Genomic DNA, 18,866 nt, shown 5'->3' on the forward strand with positions numbered 1-18,866 from the left:
AGACAATAAATTTCAGTGAGCTTTATTTAACACAATTTTCCAAATCGTATCCAATAATCATGACATCCTTTAAACTTAAGTCCGTTGTAAAATTAGCTCCACTGAAAAATCTGCCAATTAAATAACGACCAAATTTCCATCAAATAAAAATATAAACTCAGGCTTTAAATTCTTCACTTAAATTTGGCAACTTTTTAAATAAAGGTGTACTCCACTTGAACATTTGGAGAAAAAAAAAATCCAAATTTAAGGACAACTTTTTTTCAAACCTTTTTATACCCATTACCATAACTTTGGATTTTTAGATCATATCTTCCTGTTTTCGTAATGCCCAAAGGCTCCTTTCCCCATGTTTATTTTACTGATGCACAAGTTTTGAAAGAAATCCCTAACGGACTCCTCTCACATCCTCCTTCAGATGGGACGGCCAAATTGTTCACATAAGATGTGTTATCATAAATGTGTTAGAACTATTGAGGATGGACATGTGCATCAGGGCAGCAATATCACTAATTTTCCCACCCAACAAGTTTTTAAAAAAAGACCTTAAAGAATGAGACAATTTAGTTTCACAAACTATCCAATTAGTCACCCAATCTTGGGCAAGATGCTCTTGTCTCAGCCTTTAAGATTCTCAAAATGGCAGCCACTGGCATCAAAGGTAGCAATGCACTAAATCTTGAAGAATTCTTGATTTTAGCCTTGAAAGCAATTGCTGTGGCGATTACTGCCAGTGGGCTGACAAGAAACAGACAGCTGCCAAGTGCCTGTACAATGAGATCCCTGTTCACTCAACTAATGCTTAATTTAATTTGGATATTTTTAACAAACAGCCCTCCTACCCAAACATTAAGCCAAAACAGCCAAATTAGATGTGCAAGTATTTAGGGGACAACAATAGAACTGAGTGAACAGGGATCACAGTTCTTACCAATGAGAAATAAAATGGAAGTCTTCAACCTGTCAACATTGCCAGTTATTCTTTTTAAAAGAGCTTAAAGTAAATGTTCAATAACACTTCTCATTGATTAGAACAGTTAAGAGAGCATCTCACCATAACAAAGGGGACCTCATTTGCATAAAGGTTTCCGCTGAACAAGTGGTCAGGGGACCTTAACGCAAAATAAGGTTGTCATGTTGCATAAATATGCACAAAAAAGAAAACGTAACCCCAAGACATCAAAGCAATAAAGGGCAGAGAAATAAGCCATAAACTCAGTTTGAGGTGCCCATGTTTCGTTTTTTTTTAAACAAGCAGTCCGACTAACAGTAATTTCGTAATCCTTCATGCCCATTCCCCCTACGTGCCAATATATATTTTTTTAATGTTCTGCACCACCATATACACTTCTCTCATCTGGGCATCATGAGTGTACAAAAGCAGTGCAGTCAGTGTTATTGCCTGAACCCAGGTCTCTGTGCCTTAGGTGCAGCCCAACCTGCTCAGGTTGTTTTAAGTGAGGCATCTTTTGTTAGCTGGCTTTACTAAAGACGGCTAACTTGCAATGCACAGACAATGAATTCCTGCTACATTTTAAGTCAGATGTTTCATTTTGATGCATTCGGCAGACATTGTTCAAAAGGGGGGGGAAATAAATCCACCGCTTCCTCAACATTTGTGAAATAATGTAGCTGTGCCTAAAGAGCACATAGATCAACGTAACAGCTAATACTTCCCCCAGAAAACAAATTCTCTGCCAATTCAGCTGCACTGCAGCACGTAGTACTACTACATGATAGAATATTATGTGCTCTTCCAATTACAACACTCCCTTTAACTGGAGATTTTAGAGAGTGTCCCAAGAGTCAGTTTCACAAGTTAAGGCTGGCGACAAAGAATTCATTACTCAAATGCATAAGCTTAACAAAGCCATCTGTCTAGACTGAACACTTGTTAACACTGGTAGCAGGAGAATAAGGGCAAAAATTTAAACAATCTTTGTATAAGTGCGGCTTTTAAGAATTTCACTCACCAACGAATTCGCAGGGGCTTAAAGATTATCAGTGATGAACTCTGCCTCCAAAAACATTTCATGCACAAGGTCATTTAAATGTTTTAGATTCTAATAAATTCTGCAATTTCTAAAATTATAAATAAATTCACAAGCCAATATTGCAGATCAAACAAACTGGCAGTTAAGGAAACAGTCTCCAGTGCTAACAAGAGAGAAGGGGTGAAAAAAGCTTTTCAATTTGTCAGCCAGCCTTTTGAACTTGTTTAAAACAATCTTAAAATGAAGGTATATACACAAGGTGAAAGGTGCACCCTACATGTCGGCTGCACATCTTGCAAAATTAAGTATGGCCAACCATAGGAAGGTGAAACACAGGACAAAAAGAAAAAAGCATTCTCTACACTTAAACTCCACCGAAACAGGAATCCTCATGACTCATGGTGTTGAGAGGCTGCTAATTCATTTTTAGTGTTCTGATGCTGAAGACAGAGGAAAGGGTTTGGGTCTTTTAGAAGCACACGCTTCTTCACGAGCAACAGGACAGTCTGGCTGTCTCTTGGAAAAAATCCAGCATCTCTGTCCATGGAAAATCCAAGTTTGTCCTCATTTATCAGCCAGAATCAAGTGCAGCTAAGCCAGCAACCAGCCTCCCTCCTAATTATCTCCATTCCTTGCAAACTGATGACCCAACCAAAAAACAGTTATGAATTCACCTATGTGGTTGTTAAAATAAATTAGTGTGACAAGTTTTCAATTAGGTGAACGTGTGTGGTATGAAGTGAGCAAGATGGCTGATAATGAAGGGTTATTACTTTAGAACGAGTTGAACTGCTTGTTAAGGCACTTGATACAAATTTGTTAAAATTTCCAAAATAAAACGAGAAGAATGGAGGGGGGACATATATAGCGGTCTGTTGGTGCTGGCTTTGTTTCATTGTGGGATATGAATAGTCACGATGTGCACTGATATATTTTCCACTTGGTCCCATGCTTTCCTCCCGGTGCTTATGTCTTCAGGGTGGGGTGGTGCAGCACAGAGCCTTATAAACAAGGCAAATGAGTTCTTCCGAAACGCGTCCATTAAATACAAATTCCTTATGGTGGCATCCAAAAAAAAGGAAGGACAGACAAACTGTACATAAAAAAAAGAAGAAAAAAAAAAAAAACTCCAAGATGGGCGGGGTGGGGTACAAAAAGGTACAAAGGGGAATGGAGGATGGACTGATCTGGGGAGAGAGAAGAATGAAATTAAGTTAGACCAGATTGTATTCAAGTAGCCAATTAGCTCAAGCTCCTTTTACATTAGTACTCCTAATTGTTATTACAGAATTGTCAAAAGTATTCAAATCATAGACCATTTATAAAGATAGACGAGTCTCTGCTTCCTCCAAAGTACACGCAGCAGCGAACAGGGCTGGAGCCGTGGTATCAAGGTCTCACCCATAAACCTGGGCCAACTCAACTGAGCAGTGCTCAGCTGTCCATCATGACGTGAAATCCCCTTTCTATAGCGTCAAATAACGGACTAAAACCAAACTTCCCAGAAAAATTAACACTTGAAAACCGAGACCAAGACCAGACCAAGACTTTTAGGGGCTGAGAGCAGTCAAGACCAAGACCAGTTCCCTGCATTGCATGGCACGCAATAAAATGTGAAACGAGATCATAGGTAATTCTCAAAGTGATCTGAAAGAGCTACTTTCCCATTAAAAAACACCCACATAAACACTAAGAGCTGAAATCAACGTAAGCATCGCAGGTAGGGGTGACAGTCTTTAATTAGGGTTATTGGTTGCATTTAAAGCAATAAGTTTTACTTCAAATCAAAGTTAGGATGTTAAGAAATCAGACAATGCAAGAGCAATTTATTGATATTCCCAAAGTTATGGTCTTGATATAAAATCCCAAGTCCTCAATGTCCGAGACAAGACCGAGTACAAAGGCGGTCGAGTCTGAGATGAGACCAAGATCATCAAAAAGTGGTCTTAAGACCAAGACCGGTCTCGAGTACTACAACACTACTATATACACACACATACATAAATTTTCTATTTAGGTTAATTCAAGATTGGTATGACGACATGTGTCAAGACAAAAAGTACTATTGAAGCTCAACACAGGTACAGTATTTTACTTAATGTTACACTTTTCAGCATCTGCTACATTACCCAATAACCACCTAACTTATCCAACTACATTTAAGTTGGTCTAGAGATGTCTCTAGAAATGCCGGTCCAAGCATCACCACAACTAGGGCTGAACATTTTGGGGGGAAAATCTTGTGATTTTTCTGCCAGATACTGCGATTATTATTATTATTTATTTATTATATGTTTAGCTAGTTCAATGTTTACTGCCAGTCTATTATTGACAGAAGCTTCATCAAGCAGCACAGAGCAGATGAACAGAGAGAATCCGGTCGAATTTCAAAATAAAATACCCTGTGAAGACTCCTGATCGTATATCAACAGTTAAAACAGACTTGACAAAAGGCTACTTAACCATGGTACAAATCAAGGACAACTGAACAAATCAACAATGTCTGAATAACTTATTCTGAAATGCTCGATGTGGGATGTGTAGCCGTGCAGAGAGCAGGACATAACTGGTTCACAGAGAGCCGTTATCCGTAGATGAAGCACACAAAATGACAAGTCAGCAACACGTCGACAACATAGGTCAGACTAAGCGCTCCACTGCTGAAACACTTCAGTGCGAGTTGACGCTGGACAAAACCGCCGCCTGTGTCGGTTTGGCTGACACCATTATCCCACACATTTTCCTCTAGTTTCGTTTGTTGTTGTTAAGTGTACATGCCCTGTGCCAACTCTTGTGAGCAGTAACAGGAGGCACATGGCGCTTGTGGTTGGCGAGCAAGTCTGTCACACAAGGACAACTGAATGAATTTGTAACTGCTGTTTAAAACTAGTCAGATGCCTGTATAATTCACCTACATTTTTAATCAGCTAATCAGGTTCTTTCAAATCGCAATTTCAATTTGAAAACTATTGACCTTTCAGCCCTAATCACAACTGCCTAAAGTAAACAGTCAAACAGAACACTCTTCAAAGTGACAAATGATGTCCCTCTTGCAGTTTGTAGTGATTGAGTGTCTGGCTCAAGGACCCTTGAGGTCAAACAGCTTCTATTGGGCAAGGCTTGAACACAACCTTTCAAGCTGAAAAACTGCAGCTTTGTAACAGCTGTATTAGATTGGCTGGAGTTATTGCTCATTATCTTAGGTCTATTATCTTTCCTGTCTTACAGCACTGAAGACTGCTTTTGATAGATATAAAAATAGAGCTATATATATATTTTTAAGCCAACAGACACACATGGGCAACTTAACTAAGGAGGAAAAGCACCATTTAAGTAATGGCATTTAGTTGTTACAGTAAGCTATACCAGTGACCTAGCATGCCCAATAACCGAGCACTAGCACAGCAAAATGTAATGCCTGCCATTAGCATAATTTTAACATTTCTTGCATTGCACACTGTGTTAAGATATTGGTTATATTTACATCAAAAAGAAAATAGTTAAGTCATCCTGAAATAGGAAGTACTTGTGCACATTGGCCATCTTGTGTTTACTCACTGGCTCATGGCTTGACTTCTTCACCACTCTCACTGTGGTACTCTGCCACATATAGGCTCTTGTCAATGATGCCAGGGATGGGCTTGATCTCTGTTCCAAGCTGCTCCTCAATCCCCTTCAGGTTGAAGCGATCATCGTAAGTGATGAGGTTGATGGCAAGACCCAAGTGTCCAAAGCGGCCTGGATATTGAGGATGTGAAGGTTACAATTAAGGTTTCATCGTTGTTTGCTACCTAAAATAAGTCTGTGTACAAGAAAACAGGCTGAATATGGGCTCTTACCAGATCTACCAATGCGATGAAGGTATGTTTCTCCCAGCTTGGGAAAGTCAAAATTGATCACAACATTCACAGCTTGAATGTCAATTCCTCTTGTGAAGAGGTCTAGAGAAAATAAAGCAAGACATCAAAACCTATACATCTGAAACAAAATGTTAACTATTTGCAGAATAAGAACTGCAAGAACACAAGCTTTAATTTATTTACAACCCACATGAGTCACTAAAAACTAAAAGATGTGGAAAATTATATATACAGAGTTCTGTTCGTCACCACCCACACAAAAAACATGGACTTGTCTGTGGAGCAAATCAAGTCTAACCAGCAAAGCACCACAAAAGTAGGTGCAAGTATGTGCCATCACAATTATGCAGAGTGTGAGTCTCACTTTCATTTCACTCTTTAAAACTCACATCATGGGAACAAAAACATCCCATTACTAAAACCAAGAGTGCACACTAAATGAAAGCCGTTTGGTGTGCTCCCACAGGCAACATGAGCTTGTTGTGTTTAACTGTGGCACCTCATTTATTTTTCCTTTAATCAGCGTCGTCAGACTGATAAGCTAAACTTATAAAAATGTTTCCACTGTTCCATCATTAGGTGGGTAATTCCAGTAAAGTCACCAGATTTCGATAAGATCTCTCTAATCTTTCAGTTAGAGATTTACCTGCCAAGCTGTAATATAACAGCTGCCAATATGACAACAGTGCTGTTCATACAGTTAGTCATATTGTATATACACTGTATACCTACCTCAAGTCATTACTCCTGCACAAAATACTTATTTATTCCAGCATCTTTTGAACTATGCTTCATTGCACATGTATATCACATCCACCTCTGACATGTACATACTCCTGCATCCTTTGCACTCTGACCAAAAACAAAATGGGCATATTGACAAATAGTGCAGTGAGCATAGTGTGTATATTTGTGTTGTCTACACTAAAGTCTGTGTCCAATTTTATATTTTTGTATGAGTAAGCACATCGTGAGCAATGCACAATCCAGAGTCAAATTCCTCATTTGTGTACACATACCTGGCAAAAAAGCTGATTCTGTAAATGCACACTAAAGGCTCTCAGGTCTTTGAGTAGACACTGACTAACCACCTGAGTGACTTAGGCTTCACACATGAGCCATACTCACTGCTGCGCTAAACAGAGTCAGTACCATAAGCTCAGCTCAATGGTGATGTATCACAATGTAACTTTTAAGCAAGAACTCAGATTCACCCTGAAGGAGCCAATAAGGGCTTCTTTAATTTATAAGGGCTTTAATTTGACTGGACACCCTTCGAAAAGTCAGTAGCTAATAGGGTTGACATTCAAATCATTTTAACTATAAGCTCAATGGTAAAGTTTCAAAATCTGAGTAGTGTGCATCACCATTCTACATTGGAAACAATGGCTTAAGCTGGAGCAGAGTAAGTCTGGTGGTGTGAGGTTTCTCACAAAGCTGCCGTTTTCAACAGACCAGCTTCCTGAGTATTTCACAGTTTGCTTTGTTATATTTAGCAGACACACATGCTCATGGCTCTTCCACTTACCAGTGCAGACGAGATTCCGGCAGAGGCCGTTTCTGAAGTCGTGGAACACACGGTTGCGATGCTCCTGAAGAGCAGAAAAGACAAAACGGCATTCACACGCTACATTTGCGTACATGTAAGCATCTACTTCACATAAAGACAACAATTTACAGTAGCATGTAATGTTAACGTATGAAGTAGATTCTGCAGTAAAATATATTTGCTTTAGAAAACCACCATGTTATGAGTATGTAGCTCTAATAATATGGTCTGTGAAACAATATTTTATACCATAAGTTAAGTTAAGCTTAAGTTATAAGCCAAGCCACAAAACCAGGCTATAATGTGAAAATATTGAATGTATTCAAGGCAGCCTATAACTGTAGATGATAAATAAAGTATAGTGCAAACACCGTTTGTACATGTTGTCCAGTTATCCAGGTGTCAACAGGACTGTTTCTCATCAAGGAAAAACTGGCAGTGACAGCAACACTCCAGAAATAGAGCATTGGCGTGACCTGTTGCAGCACATCAAGTAGAGGCACATGCACGTCTACTCCATGTGCCACTTTAATGCACACCGAAAGTAATAGTAGCAGCTGTTCTGGCATGCATCCATCGCCACCTGTATATTTTGGTCTTAAAGTTGGTATTTCTGGAGGCAGTACTTTGAGCTGACCTGTCTCATCTTGGCATGAATGTAGAAACATGAATAACCAAGCTGGGAGATCTTCTTGGCAAGGAGCTCAACTCTCTGAGACGAGTTGCAGAAGATGATAGACTGGTTGATCTGGAGCTGGAGAATAAAATTGTGAATACCAACATCAGTAAATCCCGGTGAAATGTTTAAGTTGTGAGGTATCCAGCCATTTGTATCCAATAAGACATTTCTAATACCAAACGCAACACGAAATGTTAATACCCTTTATACAACAGTATTTATGACACCATCCCTGCTCAAAGTTTGGAAAGCCACCATTAGTTTTAAAAGCCTGCAGTCAAGTTACAGTGCTGTTTTCAACTGAAATTAATTAAAACAGGATAATGAAGTTCAGAAAGGCAACACTTACCCTAGAGAACAAGGTGTTAAGGCAATGGACTTTTTGCCTTTCAGTTACGTAAGCGTAATATTGAGTCACACCCTTCAGTGTAAGCTCCTCCATCAGGTTGATCTCATAGGGTTTCTGCAGGTGTGCATTCTACAAAGTGGGTGAAGACACAAGTTGTTATATCAAGTTATTCTATAGATTTATCAAGCACTATTTGTTTATCAGCTAATAAAAAAAATAAAAAAAAGGAAACAAGTACTTAAATCAAATATGGAGAAAAAGCGTACCATAAACTTCTGCACGCTGAGAGGAAAGGTTGCAGAATAAAGTAGAATCTGCCTCTGTTTGGCCAGGAAACCCAACATCTCCTCCATCATAACCACAAAGTCCTGAGACAGGAGCTTGTCAGCCTGTTGAGCAGAGTGACATGGGGGAAAGACACATTGAGGGCTGTCTCAAGTGGCTGCTTAAATTCTGAACAGGGTTGGGCGAATATATCTGCAATAGTTTTATTGGCCAAGTTCTCATTTTATTATGCTAATTTAAGAGTCTACCTCCGAAGAACGTGAGAGCAGCTGCTCAGCAACAGACTCATTCAGCGAGATAACCCAGCAGCAGCAACAGCATGTAGAGCCAGAATATTTCCCCATCTATCTTAGTCAATTCAATCATAATCGCCCAACCCTATGTTTATTTAGAAAAGGCAACATGGATCAAATGGAATTAAAAAATTAACTCACTTCATCAAGCACAATCATCTGCACTTGACTGACTTTGGCCACTCCTTTCTTGATGAGGTCTAAAATCCTCCCAGGAGTGGCAATGATCACGTGTACTGTAAAATAAATTATATTTAATAAATAAATGTAACATACAGGATTTACCCTAAATAGAAGGCGGTCTTGGCTGACCACTAACAAAATGCATAGCTTTAGGTGTAGTGTGACAATGTAAAAGGATCATGTCTATCATTCTGGCAATATACAGTTGCTGATGACTGCAGCATAGAAAGCTGTATCCAATACTTTACTCAGTCACAGAGAAATGTTTTGATTTGCTGCCATGTTTAAACCATCAACCCCCCCTTGTCTGCCAATAATTTAGCTGTATAATGAGAGGGATTGGAAAGAACAAACTGATGGTATTCATTAGATAGTCATCAGGACACATTTCTGATAGTCCATATTAAACAAAGTAGTTACTTTAGTACTTTAGACAAGAAATGAAAATTCACCTCATTGTGGTTTTGTGATGAGGTTAATAAGTTATAAATTATATTAAGTTATAGAAAGGCAGCAATAATGCATCTAAATTTTTAAAGTTTACCTGTTTCATCAAGTCTCATGATGTCATCACGTAGGTTGGTTCCACCTGTGGTTGCCATTACCTTCACTCCACCCATGTGTTTGCTGACCTGGATACATATTTGGCTTACTTGCAGAGCCAGTTCTCTGGTGGGCACAATGACCACAGCTGGAAAACCAAACACAATCTTGTGATAAGAGTACTCGCACATTTTTTAAAGCTGAGCCAGTTTAGGCTTAATTTGGACACATGAACAAAACTTTTCCAAACCAATAAAACAATCAAATCATAAGAATTGGAGATCGGAACTGCATGGAAGAGTCACACCATGTTCCAAAAGACACATTTCCAACAAAACACTTTTCAGTCTAGTACCCTTGAAACCCGTACCTAAACCCTAAATCTTTTTTTTGCGTTTCCACTGCAGACAAGACTCTTACATGTAGGAGGGGTTGTTACCGGATGGCAATACGTGTGTGTACTAATGACAGTGAACAAAAGGAACGCCTGAGCCTCGATCCTTCATGGAGCCGACTTGTGCACATTTATTTTAAGAAGTAAATAGAAATTATTTTGCGTGGAGTGTTTTTAGAGTCTGTCGCCATCGATGGATATTTAAAAATGGCAGGTTTGTGCACAGAAAAGTGACGATTCTGTCGACCTATCAATGGACTGCAGTGTTTCAAGCGCCACCTGTCCTGGGCCAGTGTGCTAGTTACTTCAGAGGTCACAAAAAAAAAAACAAGACAAACAGAGTGGTTCTATTGGTACCATCCACAACATTGCCAATGGAAACAAAAATAACCATTTTAATGTGAAACAAACTGAACTCATTGGCAGAAACGTGGCTAAAGACGCATTGATTAGTGTTAGGGGTTAGGTTTTTATTTAGGAATTAAATACAGTGCCAACAGAAATCTGTTTAATAAATGTTCAATTACTCTTATTTTCATCTTAATATTCTATTTATGGTCACAGAAGGCAAAGAACACCAGCAAATATTTAAATTTAAGAGGCTGAAAACAGAATTGACATTTTGCTTGAAAAACTTATTAAAGACTAAAAGCTTAAAATAGCCTGTTAATTTTCTGTCTATTAACTGATTAATTTATGCAGTATTTCATCTCTACATTCAACTAATGGTGTGACTAAGTACCACAACAATAGCTGTAAATCATTATCAGTGGTAGATATTGATTTTATTCGCATTCTGTCATGTTACATTCCATTACGACTGAGAGTGAGTTAAGCGTCAATCTGACATTTACTGTGAGCAACAAAGTCACCTTGTATGCAGTCCTTCTTCAAGTCAATGCGTTCAAGTAAGGGAATGAGGTAGGCTCCACTCTTTCCCGTGCCATTCTTGGCTCTGGCCAAGATATCCCTTCCTGACAGTGCAATGGGAATGCTTTCCTCCTGAGGGGGGAAGGAGCAATAGATTAATACACAATACTGCTTTTCTGGGTGGGTACCTGATCTAACAAAAGTTTGTTCACATGTAGAGCAACTGTATGAAAAGAAAATTATTGATATATAGACCCTGCTCATTGGCTCACAAATACCCCATTCAGGCTGCTGAGTGATATATGGGTCCAGCTGATCAAGATATGGATATCTTTAATGAAATAAGTGAAAACTTTGATCAGCTGGTGGTGCTCGGGGAAAGGTCAGGGGATGCCCAAAATTATTAAAATTTATACTTTAGGGGTCATGAATGTCTATACAAACATTGCATGGCAATTTATCATGCCGAGATGGGAGATATTTCTGTCAAGACCAAAGCAGTGGATCAACTGACAGAGCCATGCCTCTCACAGAGCTAAAAATAGTTTCATTTCTTATTTGCTGCGTTGCCTCAGTCTAACTTAAATGATAGTATTTGATTGTAATTCAATACACTTTGTTAAGTTCAGCAAATATTCCCTCATGGTCTGCTTGCTCTCCATTGTGTGTGTGGTCTTGAGGGGAGGGAAAAAAAAAAAAAAAAAACTCCTACACAGGCCTGGCACTGTAAATGGGAAAACAAAAGTGGTGTGGACTTTGCCACACAACATTGTTCCAGCAAATCAGCAACGTTAGTGCTCGTGCACAGGAGTGATGGGGCATATACCATAAGATCATAGCCAATTTTAAACCCGACAAATTTTTAACCCTTGAATACTAACTAGATTTTAAATGTTTACACTATGTCACATTCATACACTGACGGCAGAGGTTAAGATGCCAACTGCTCATCAGAAACACAAAGTAACATTCATATACATTTACTGAAGCAACTTGGGGTTCAGTATCTTGCCCAAAGACGCTTCAACATGCAGACTGGAGGAGCCAGGGCTCAAGGTTAATCCTATCTTATGAAAACCCTGTACATTTTTATTTGAATGAGACCGTAGCTGTGTTACCATTAACGTTTTTTTATGCGCATTTTTAAGTATTGCATTAGAAAAGGTTGATGGAAACTGCAAAATTCAAAGACAAAAAAAAATCAATTTTTCTCAGATGCTTGACCTTTAGGTCCTTGCGATTGGTTTAGTTTATGGTTGGCTAACTCTACTTCTTGTATATTACAGCCATGCATAACATCAACTATGCGTGGTGTAGCCTGGTTTATTCACTCCAAACCAGCTGATGGAAATGTGCATGATTTGCAGTCTGTTTTGCGACATTTCAAAAGTTTGCTTAAAATTCACTTGACAATTGGATGGAAACATGGCTAGTAAAGTCATTTAATAAAAAGGTAGACTGCAATTGTTGACTGTTTAGTAAGAGTCGTATGTCACATGTTAATATAGGAATATATGTATCAAAAAAAATTTGCAATGTTGTAGGTACTACATTTACTGTCTCTTTAATCATCAAGAGATGTACTTCATCACAAATTCACCTTCTTGTCAAGATGTCAAAAGGGATAAAATCTGAGTTGACTGAATGTACCTGGATTGGAGATGGCTTTTCCCAGCCCATCTCAAAGATTCCCATAAGCAGCTCCCTCTTTAGGCAATAATCTTCAAACTCGTTGCCTTTAGTTGAAGTCACATCCTGAAATAGTCGAAAAACAATAGATTAATGAACATTTGGTTCACCAGATTTAAACAGATCATGGATTATATCCCTGACCATGACAGTAGATGAGTTTGCCTTTTCTGGAGGTATTCTCCCCCACCCAATGTGTCACATTTGTGTACAGCGTCAGTAAACAGCAGAAAGCAGCATGGACAGTGACAATGTTACAGTGGTTGCTGTGTGTAGACCACAGACTGTAAAAATAAGTTGTAACCATGATGTTACTGTTTAACAGCACAGTAGTAGATCTGTCAGCTACAAAAAGAATGTAGAAACATTTTTTTTTTTTAAACTATGCAATGTTAACACTTATCAGATTCTCACCTTCCAAGGCATAGCAGCAAAATATTATGTTACAACATAATAGTCTACACTTTATGGTAACATTATGAACAGTGACATAACTAGCAAAAGCACAAGTAAAAACAATTTTTTGCCATTTCTATTTCCAAACTGGATGACTTCCAGCTCAGTAAAAACAAAACTATTTTGTACCAACCGAAGTTTTCATCCTCATGTCTTTTGGGGGCAATTTCAAATTTTTCTTCCAGTCATCTCCAGGTCTGAGGAGGGTAAAGTTCTTGTAAGCAATAAGCATAACAAAGAATTGACAGTAATAATAGTTTGAACATGCAGAAAACATCAAATCCAAATTCTTGGATTTCTAGAATGAAATAACTTACTTGATGACAGCGTTAGTTGTAGGGGCCAGCTGAGAATTACCATTGATTGCACCTTTCATCTGGTTAAGCTGCTGCTGTTGAGGGCCTCCTCCACCTCCACCTGGTGCTCCAGCAGGCTTTACTGAGCCTCTGAGCTGTCCATTCTGGTTTGACAAGCCCAAAATCACTGGGTTCTCTGTCCTGACTGTACTCATGTTTACTTGGTTTAACTTTTCTGTCCCAACAGCAGTGAAATCTCCAACAGCCTCTAGATGAAGCCAGTCCTCTCTCTGGACTACTCAAGATTGTCCTTCACTCTTGAGACTTCAATATTTATCCATACATAAATTGTTCAAATGCTTTGTCTCAGTAGGTTCCTCAACAATATTGTTGTTTGATAAATTCCTCTTCACTGTTTAGATACTTTCTAGGCTCCTATTTCTTTTCTAAATTAGGGCTTAGGATAGATGTGCCATTGTTATCTGGAAAATCACACACCAGGAGAATTTAGCTAGCTTTCAAGTACTGGCCGACTGTTTAGCTAGCCATCTTGTGTCGCTTAACTGAGCCGCTGCGTCCTTTCTCTGGTTTTTCCAACCCTGAAACATACAAGACACATTGTTACATTTAGCAAAGACGACAAAAACACATTACAATTGAATGACGATGTGTGACAAAAGACAATATGCTGTATTTGCAGGGTGGTGACGCTTATCAAGTCGATAACTAGCGGATCGATAATTGTAGATGACTGGCCTAACGTCAAAAGTTAGCCGACACAGCGGCGGATGGTAACGTTAATAGTATTGAGGTAACCCTTGCTAAGACTATGGAAACAGCGTTGATAAACTGAAAGTCAAGCACATCCGCAGATTTTCTGTAACGTTACGGTTACCCAAGACTGTGCCGCTCGAGAAGTCTAGTGTGAAAATACCTGACTGACACGGGGAATTTATGTCCGTTTAACCCAACAACTAGAAGAAACTATAATACCCTTCTGCTAGCCACCGACATCTGACTAACAAGCACATGAAGCTTTAGCTTCATGCTAATGTTGTGCTGTTTCGGTAATCATCGTTCCGATGCCGGATTCAGACCGTTTTAACCCACTCGATATGTTTTAACGCCAATACACATAACGTTATTTGCAACCTTTCCAATGTTCGCATTAAGACAAAACTAGATATCCAGCATCAGCCAATATTAAGTTAGCTAACTTAGCCGAGGTGATTGCCGTGCTAGGTCTGCTAGCAAGCTAACATTAACTGGCAATCGATGACGAAATAACGTTAACAGTTAGCGCTAATTGTAAAAGTCACCACGAAATAATGGAGTATCTAGCGAAGAACTACCCATAATTAGAAATATATTAGATGTGCATGCGTTTACCTTGAATGCCTGAAATAACCGGTTCCCTGTGCGGTGTTAGTGAGGTGTACTCAATTTTTAGCTGACTGCGAAACAGTCTTGTCAACCAAACGTTCAAGATGGCTTCCAGTCGTATTTGAACCCGCCCCCATCTAACTAATCAGCTGATTTCATTTCAAATCAAGGGTTTACCTTACCAGGGTGTCCTCTCAAAATAATACTTTCAGAATATCTAAAGTTACTACATCCAGGCCACTGCATCTGTGGAGCCCGTGTCTTTCTCGGTATTGTGTGCCGTCTGTGTTCTCTTGACTCAAATGTACGCACATTCAACTACTTAGACTAGAAAAGAAGGTGAAATTTCTTGCAAAACCACAAGAAATATAGGCCCAGTGCCTACATGTGCAGCACCCACACCTCAATTTGGCTGAAGTAGGCTGGGTTTGTATTGCTGCAAGATAATAAATATTACAGAAACGTACTTTATCACTCAACTGCTCCATATCATACCATAACTAGGCTTATAAGGCCTACATAAAAATTACAATGGTAAAGCATTTCGATATTTTCAACAGCAGAGTAGCTCTGCATCAAGCACATGTGAACAATTAGGGGGGTTGTTTTTTTGTAGTTTTATAATGGGAATGCTTTCAAAAAGTGAAATAGCAGATTTATTGACACTATGGGTCAGATGGAACACTGGAATCAGTAGGCCTATGAAACATATACAGCCGTATATATATATATCTATATAAAGTTGTTTTGAACCTTTAACCATTTAACCAGAGGTCATATCACTGATTTTTTTTCAGGAATGACCAGTTCACATATTCAAACCATGTCATGGCTGAATGTTATATTCAGATAAGATTTGCAAGGGTGTGGTTGTTGCTAGGCATACCCAAATAAGTCTGACCAATTCAGTATAATTGCCTTATGCTTGTCAAAAGCTAGAATAAATTGTGGACTGCAGTTACTTAGGCTTGCATGAGTGCTCTTGCATGCTTACTGTTGAAAGTCTGGTAATGGAGCTTTTGACTGTTTTGACTTCATGTTTCCATCAAGCGCACCCCCAACAAAGAAATCAGTCAAGACAAATATAGAAGAACAAGCACTAACAGGAAGTACAAGCACATTTCTCTATGACAGTGTAAGCTATACATTCAAGCAAGCAAGATTCACCGGAATGGCTATAACATACTTGGTGTTTGAGGTAAGACATACTAATTGTTGAAGTGAATGGTTAATTGCTTTAGATGTTCTGTAGGACTACTATCTCCGATGGGTCTTTGTCAGTATATATAACGAGTCACATTATGCTCTAAATTAAATTTTAGATATTCAAATGTGGCACCTATATGTGTTTAATTTGTCTGTTGTTCTATAACCTTAAAATAAATTCTTACTGTCATTTAGTCTGTAGTAAAAACAATTTTAACTGCTACTGGACATGTTTAAGTAGCTACAATCTACTGTTTAAGTCAGTATAGGATAACTCTTAAATTTTCTATTTTCTAAATCTCAGCTGCATCATGTTGGCATTTTAAAGCAAGAAATTTTAAGATTACAAGCAACACGTAGCTGCTTCCTATGATTCAACAATGTTTAAATTGTTACAAAGTTGAGAAACATAATTCATAAACTACAATGGCTTGAATTACTGAACTGTAAACAGATGTGGTTTAGTTACATTGGGTGTCTGCTGCTTCTTTCCTTTTGACTCACTAGGGAAATAAGCAAGGAAGAAAATTACTGTAACACATCCTACTGTAAGTTTTAAAATGATAGGAGAGTACACTAGCATGATATATTCCATTTTTCTAATAACATGCTTCAAATAGCTTGCAATTAATTTATCGTCACTGATATAATGGGTAAAAATAATTTAATTTAACAGAACACTAATGCAATATCTGTGATTATTTTCATGTCCTTAAGCACAAATTATTATCTGATTATCTACATTGCTTGAAATTTTTTTTCAAATGAATGAAATTGATCATTGTAGAGGAAATTACATTACAAAATCATGTTAAAACATTGTGATATAAAAACAGGTTATTGAATACATGTAAATTTCATGTAAACTAGTTTATATAATTTAAACTTTAAAGTTTTGTTTCATGGAACAGAATTTACAGTGAATTAACATTTATGTTTATAAGAATGGAAATTGACATATAGGAAAAGTTTCATGAAAATATCTAAATCAATAAAAATGTACTCTATATTATGCAGACAAGTTACGTGAATATACGGGAGTAGCTGCTGCTAATACTATTTAGTTTACTATTCGGCCTCAGTTACTTATTTCTCTTCATGTAGTCCCAGACAGACTCAGTGATTAGGGGGAAGTGTGATTACTATTTATTCATTAATTTACAGCTAAAATAGGATGTTTTGCCCCAAAACATCTCCTAGTTATTATAATGGGGAAGTGAAAAACATCTGGTCTATTCAGTGTTTCCTGCTTAACAATATGAATCAGAAAACCGTAGAGAATAAATAACAAAAAGCTACTCAAGCTTATGTAATATTTCATTTCTCTTTTCATTGTGAAATACTATTTTATATATCAGCCAAATCTAGTGTGTACAATTGTGTTATATTCCACAGCACACAAAGTGATTCTCGAACTGTGATGAGGTAAATTAAATTAACATTTCCCCGTTCTATATTTTTACAGCCGTCAGGCAGCGAAGGACCTGTGAACTTGACAGACTACGAGAACTATACAGACGATTCTACAGTAGAGTTTGATTGTCCTCAAAATGAGATGGGCCTCCAGACCTTTTATGATGTGTTCAAGCCAGTGCTTTATAGCTTGATCTTCCTGCTGGGTGTGGCAGGGAATGGCCTGATGATAACAGTCCTCCTGAGACGTCGGCACCTCCTGCGTATCACTGAGATCTACCTACTGCACCTTGCCCTGGCTGACCTCATGCTCCTTTTTACATTTCCTTTCGAAGCAGTTGACAGTGCCATTGGTTGGGTGTTCGGGGAGATTCTCTGCAAGCTGATACAAGTGATGAAACATCTTAACCTCCTTTGTGGGAGTTTCCTTTTAGCTTGCATTGGGTTTGATCGGTATTTGGCTATTGTTCATGCTATACCTAGTATGCAAAGTCGACGTCCGAGAACAGTTCACCTAACATGCATTTTATTATGGCTGGTCTGTCTAGGTTTATCAATTCCCAATGTTGTGTTTCTGAGCGAGATAAAGGGTGCCTGCTCATATCATCATTTTGGTATTCATGCAAACAACTGGGTTTTGACCATGAGATTATTTGATCATATGTGCTTTTTCCTACCTCTGGCTGTCATGAGCTATTGTTACACAGCAGTGGTTGTAACTTTGTGCCACAGTCAGAAAAGCCAAGCAAAGCAAGGAGCAATTCGACTGGCTTTACTAGTCACTCTTGTATTTTGCTTCTGTTGGCTACCATATAATGTCACCTTAGTGGTAACAACTATCGTAGACCTGAAATTTCTCACACTTAACAGCTGCAGATCCTACAGTCAACTGATAGTAGCCTATGATGTGACAAAGAGTCTGGGTTTCTCACACTGTTGCCTGAACCCTTTCTTATATGCCTTTGTTGGGATGCGGTTTCGCAATGAGCTAATACGGCTACTTTGTCATTTGGGCTGCGGCCGTGTTTGTATGCCTTTCATCAGAGGTCAGGGTCACAGTCGCCCCTCCATTTCAGATGGAGCAACAACCACCAGCAATATTCTCATCTAATAAACTGTTACACAGTGTCAGCTGTAATTAAAATGCTTCTATGCTGTTCTACACTATTTTGTTTGTACTGATGGAAAATGTTATAATTTGATTAGATGTTCTTACAATACAGTACCCATTGCTACTTTGATTGCATTTAAAATGTGTTTTATTTACCCAGTCAAATCTTTTTTTATTGTTGGCCAAAATCTGTTTTAGCTTGTATTTTAGCAACTGTTAACTGAATTTCATTTATTTTTTTATTTTAAATAAAGCTTTCCATATATCATACATCAACTGTGTCCCCTTGTCACTGCACAACAATGATGGACAA

General features: G+C 38.4%; 2 protein-coding genes across 2 annotated transcripts; one reads left to right on the top strand and one right to left on the bottom strand.

The window, feature by feature from the left end:
- Positions 1–6: 6 nt before the first annotated feature.
- ddx6 (DEAD (Asp-Glu-Ala-Asp) box helicase 6) lies at positions 7–14,973 on the bottom strand. The gene is made up of 14 exons (XM_038693223.1): positions 14,830–14,973; positions 13,462–14,039; positions 13,278–13,341; positions 12,650–12,754; positions 11,002–11,131; positions 9,737–9,883; positions 9,151–9,245; positions 8,698–8,820; positions 8,432–8,560; positions 8,041–8,157; positions 7,383–7,446; positions 5,834–5,935; positions 5,553–5,732; positions 7–3,181 (listed from the first exon to the last, which is right to left on the bottom strand). The coding sequence occupies exons 2-13, from the start codon at positions 13,653–13,655 to the stop codon at positions 5,557–5,559; spliced, it is 1,446 nt and encodes a 481-aa protein (XP_038549151.1). The 5' UTR covers positions 13,656–14,039; positions 14,830–14,973; the 3' UTR covers positions 7–3,181; positions 5,553–5,556.
- Positions 14,974–15,466: 493 nt separating this feature from the next.
- Positions 15,467–18,823, top strand: LOC119882892 (C-X-C chemokine receptor type 5). The gene is made up of 2 exons (XM_038693224.1): positions 15,467–16,021; positions 17,495–18,823. Exons 1-2 carry the CDS (start codon positions 15,860–15,862, stop codon positions 18,551–18,553), a joined length of 1,221 nt encoding a protein of 406 aa, XP_038549152.1. The 5' UTR covers positions 15,467–15,859; the 3' UTR covers positions 18,554–18,823.
- The last annotated feature ends 43 nt before the right edge of the window (positions 18,824–18,866 follow it).

This window comes from Micropterus salmoides, unplaced genomic scaffold, assembly GCF_014851395.1.
Source record: "Micropterus salmoides isolate LMB-PRFRI ecotype aquatic unplaced genomic scaffold, ASM1485139v1 Ms_hic_scaffold_3, whole genome shotgun sequence".
In the NCBI taxonomy this organism is placed as follows: Eukaryota; Metazoa; Chordata; class Actinopteri; order Centrarchiformes; family Centrarchidae; genus Micropterus; species Micropterus salmoides.

Excerpts from the sequence above, each read along its gene's own strand:
- LOC119882892 (XM_038693224.1), top strand. The coding sequence starts at position 15,860 with ATGTTTCCATCAAGCGCACCCCCAACAAAGAAATCAGTCAAGACAAAT. Across the intron at positions 16,022-17,494 it reads TAACATACTTGGTGTTTGAG|CCGTCAGGCAGCGAAGGACC; the intron begins GTAAGACATACT and ends ATATTTTTACAG.
- ddx6 (XM_038693223.1), bottom strand. The coding sequence starts at position 13,655 with ATGAGTACAGTCAGGACAGAGAACCCAGTGATTTTGGGCTTGTCAAAC. Across the intron at positions 8,561-8,697 it reads TCAGCGTGCAGAAGTTTATG|AATGCACACCTGCAGAAACC; the intron begins GTACGCTTTTTC and ends CCCACTTTGTAG. Across the intron at positions 7,447-8,040 it reads TTCATGCCAAGATGAGACAG|GAGCATCGCAACCGTGTGTT; the intron begins GTCAGCTCAAAG and ends TCTGCTCTTCAG.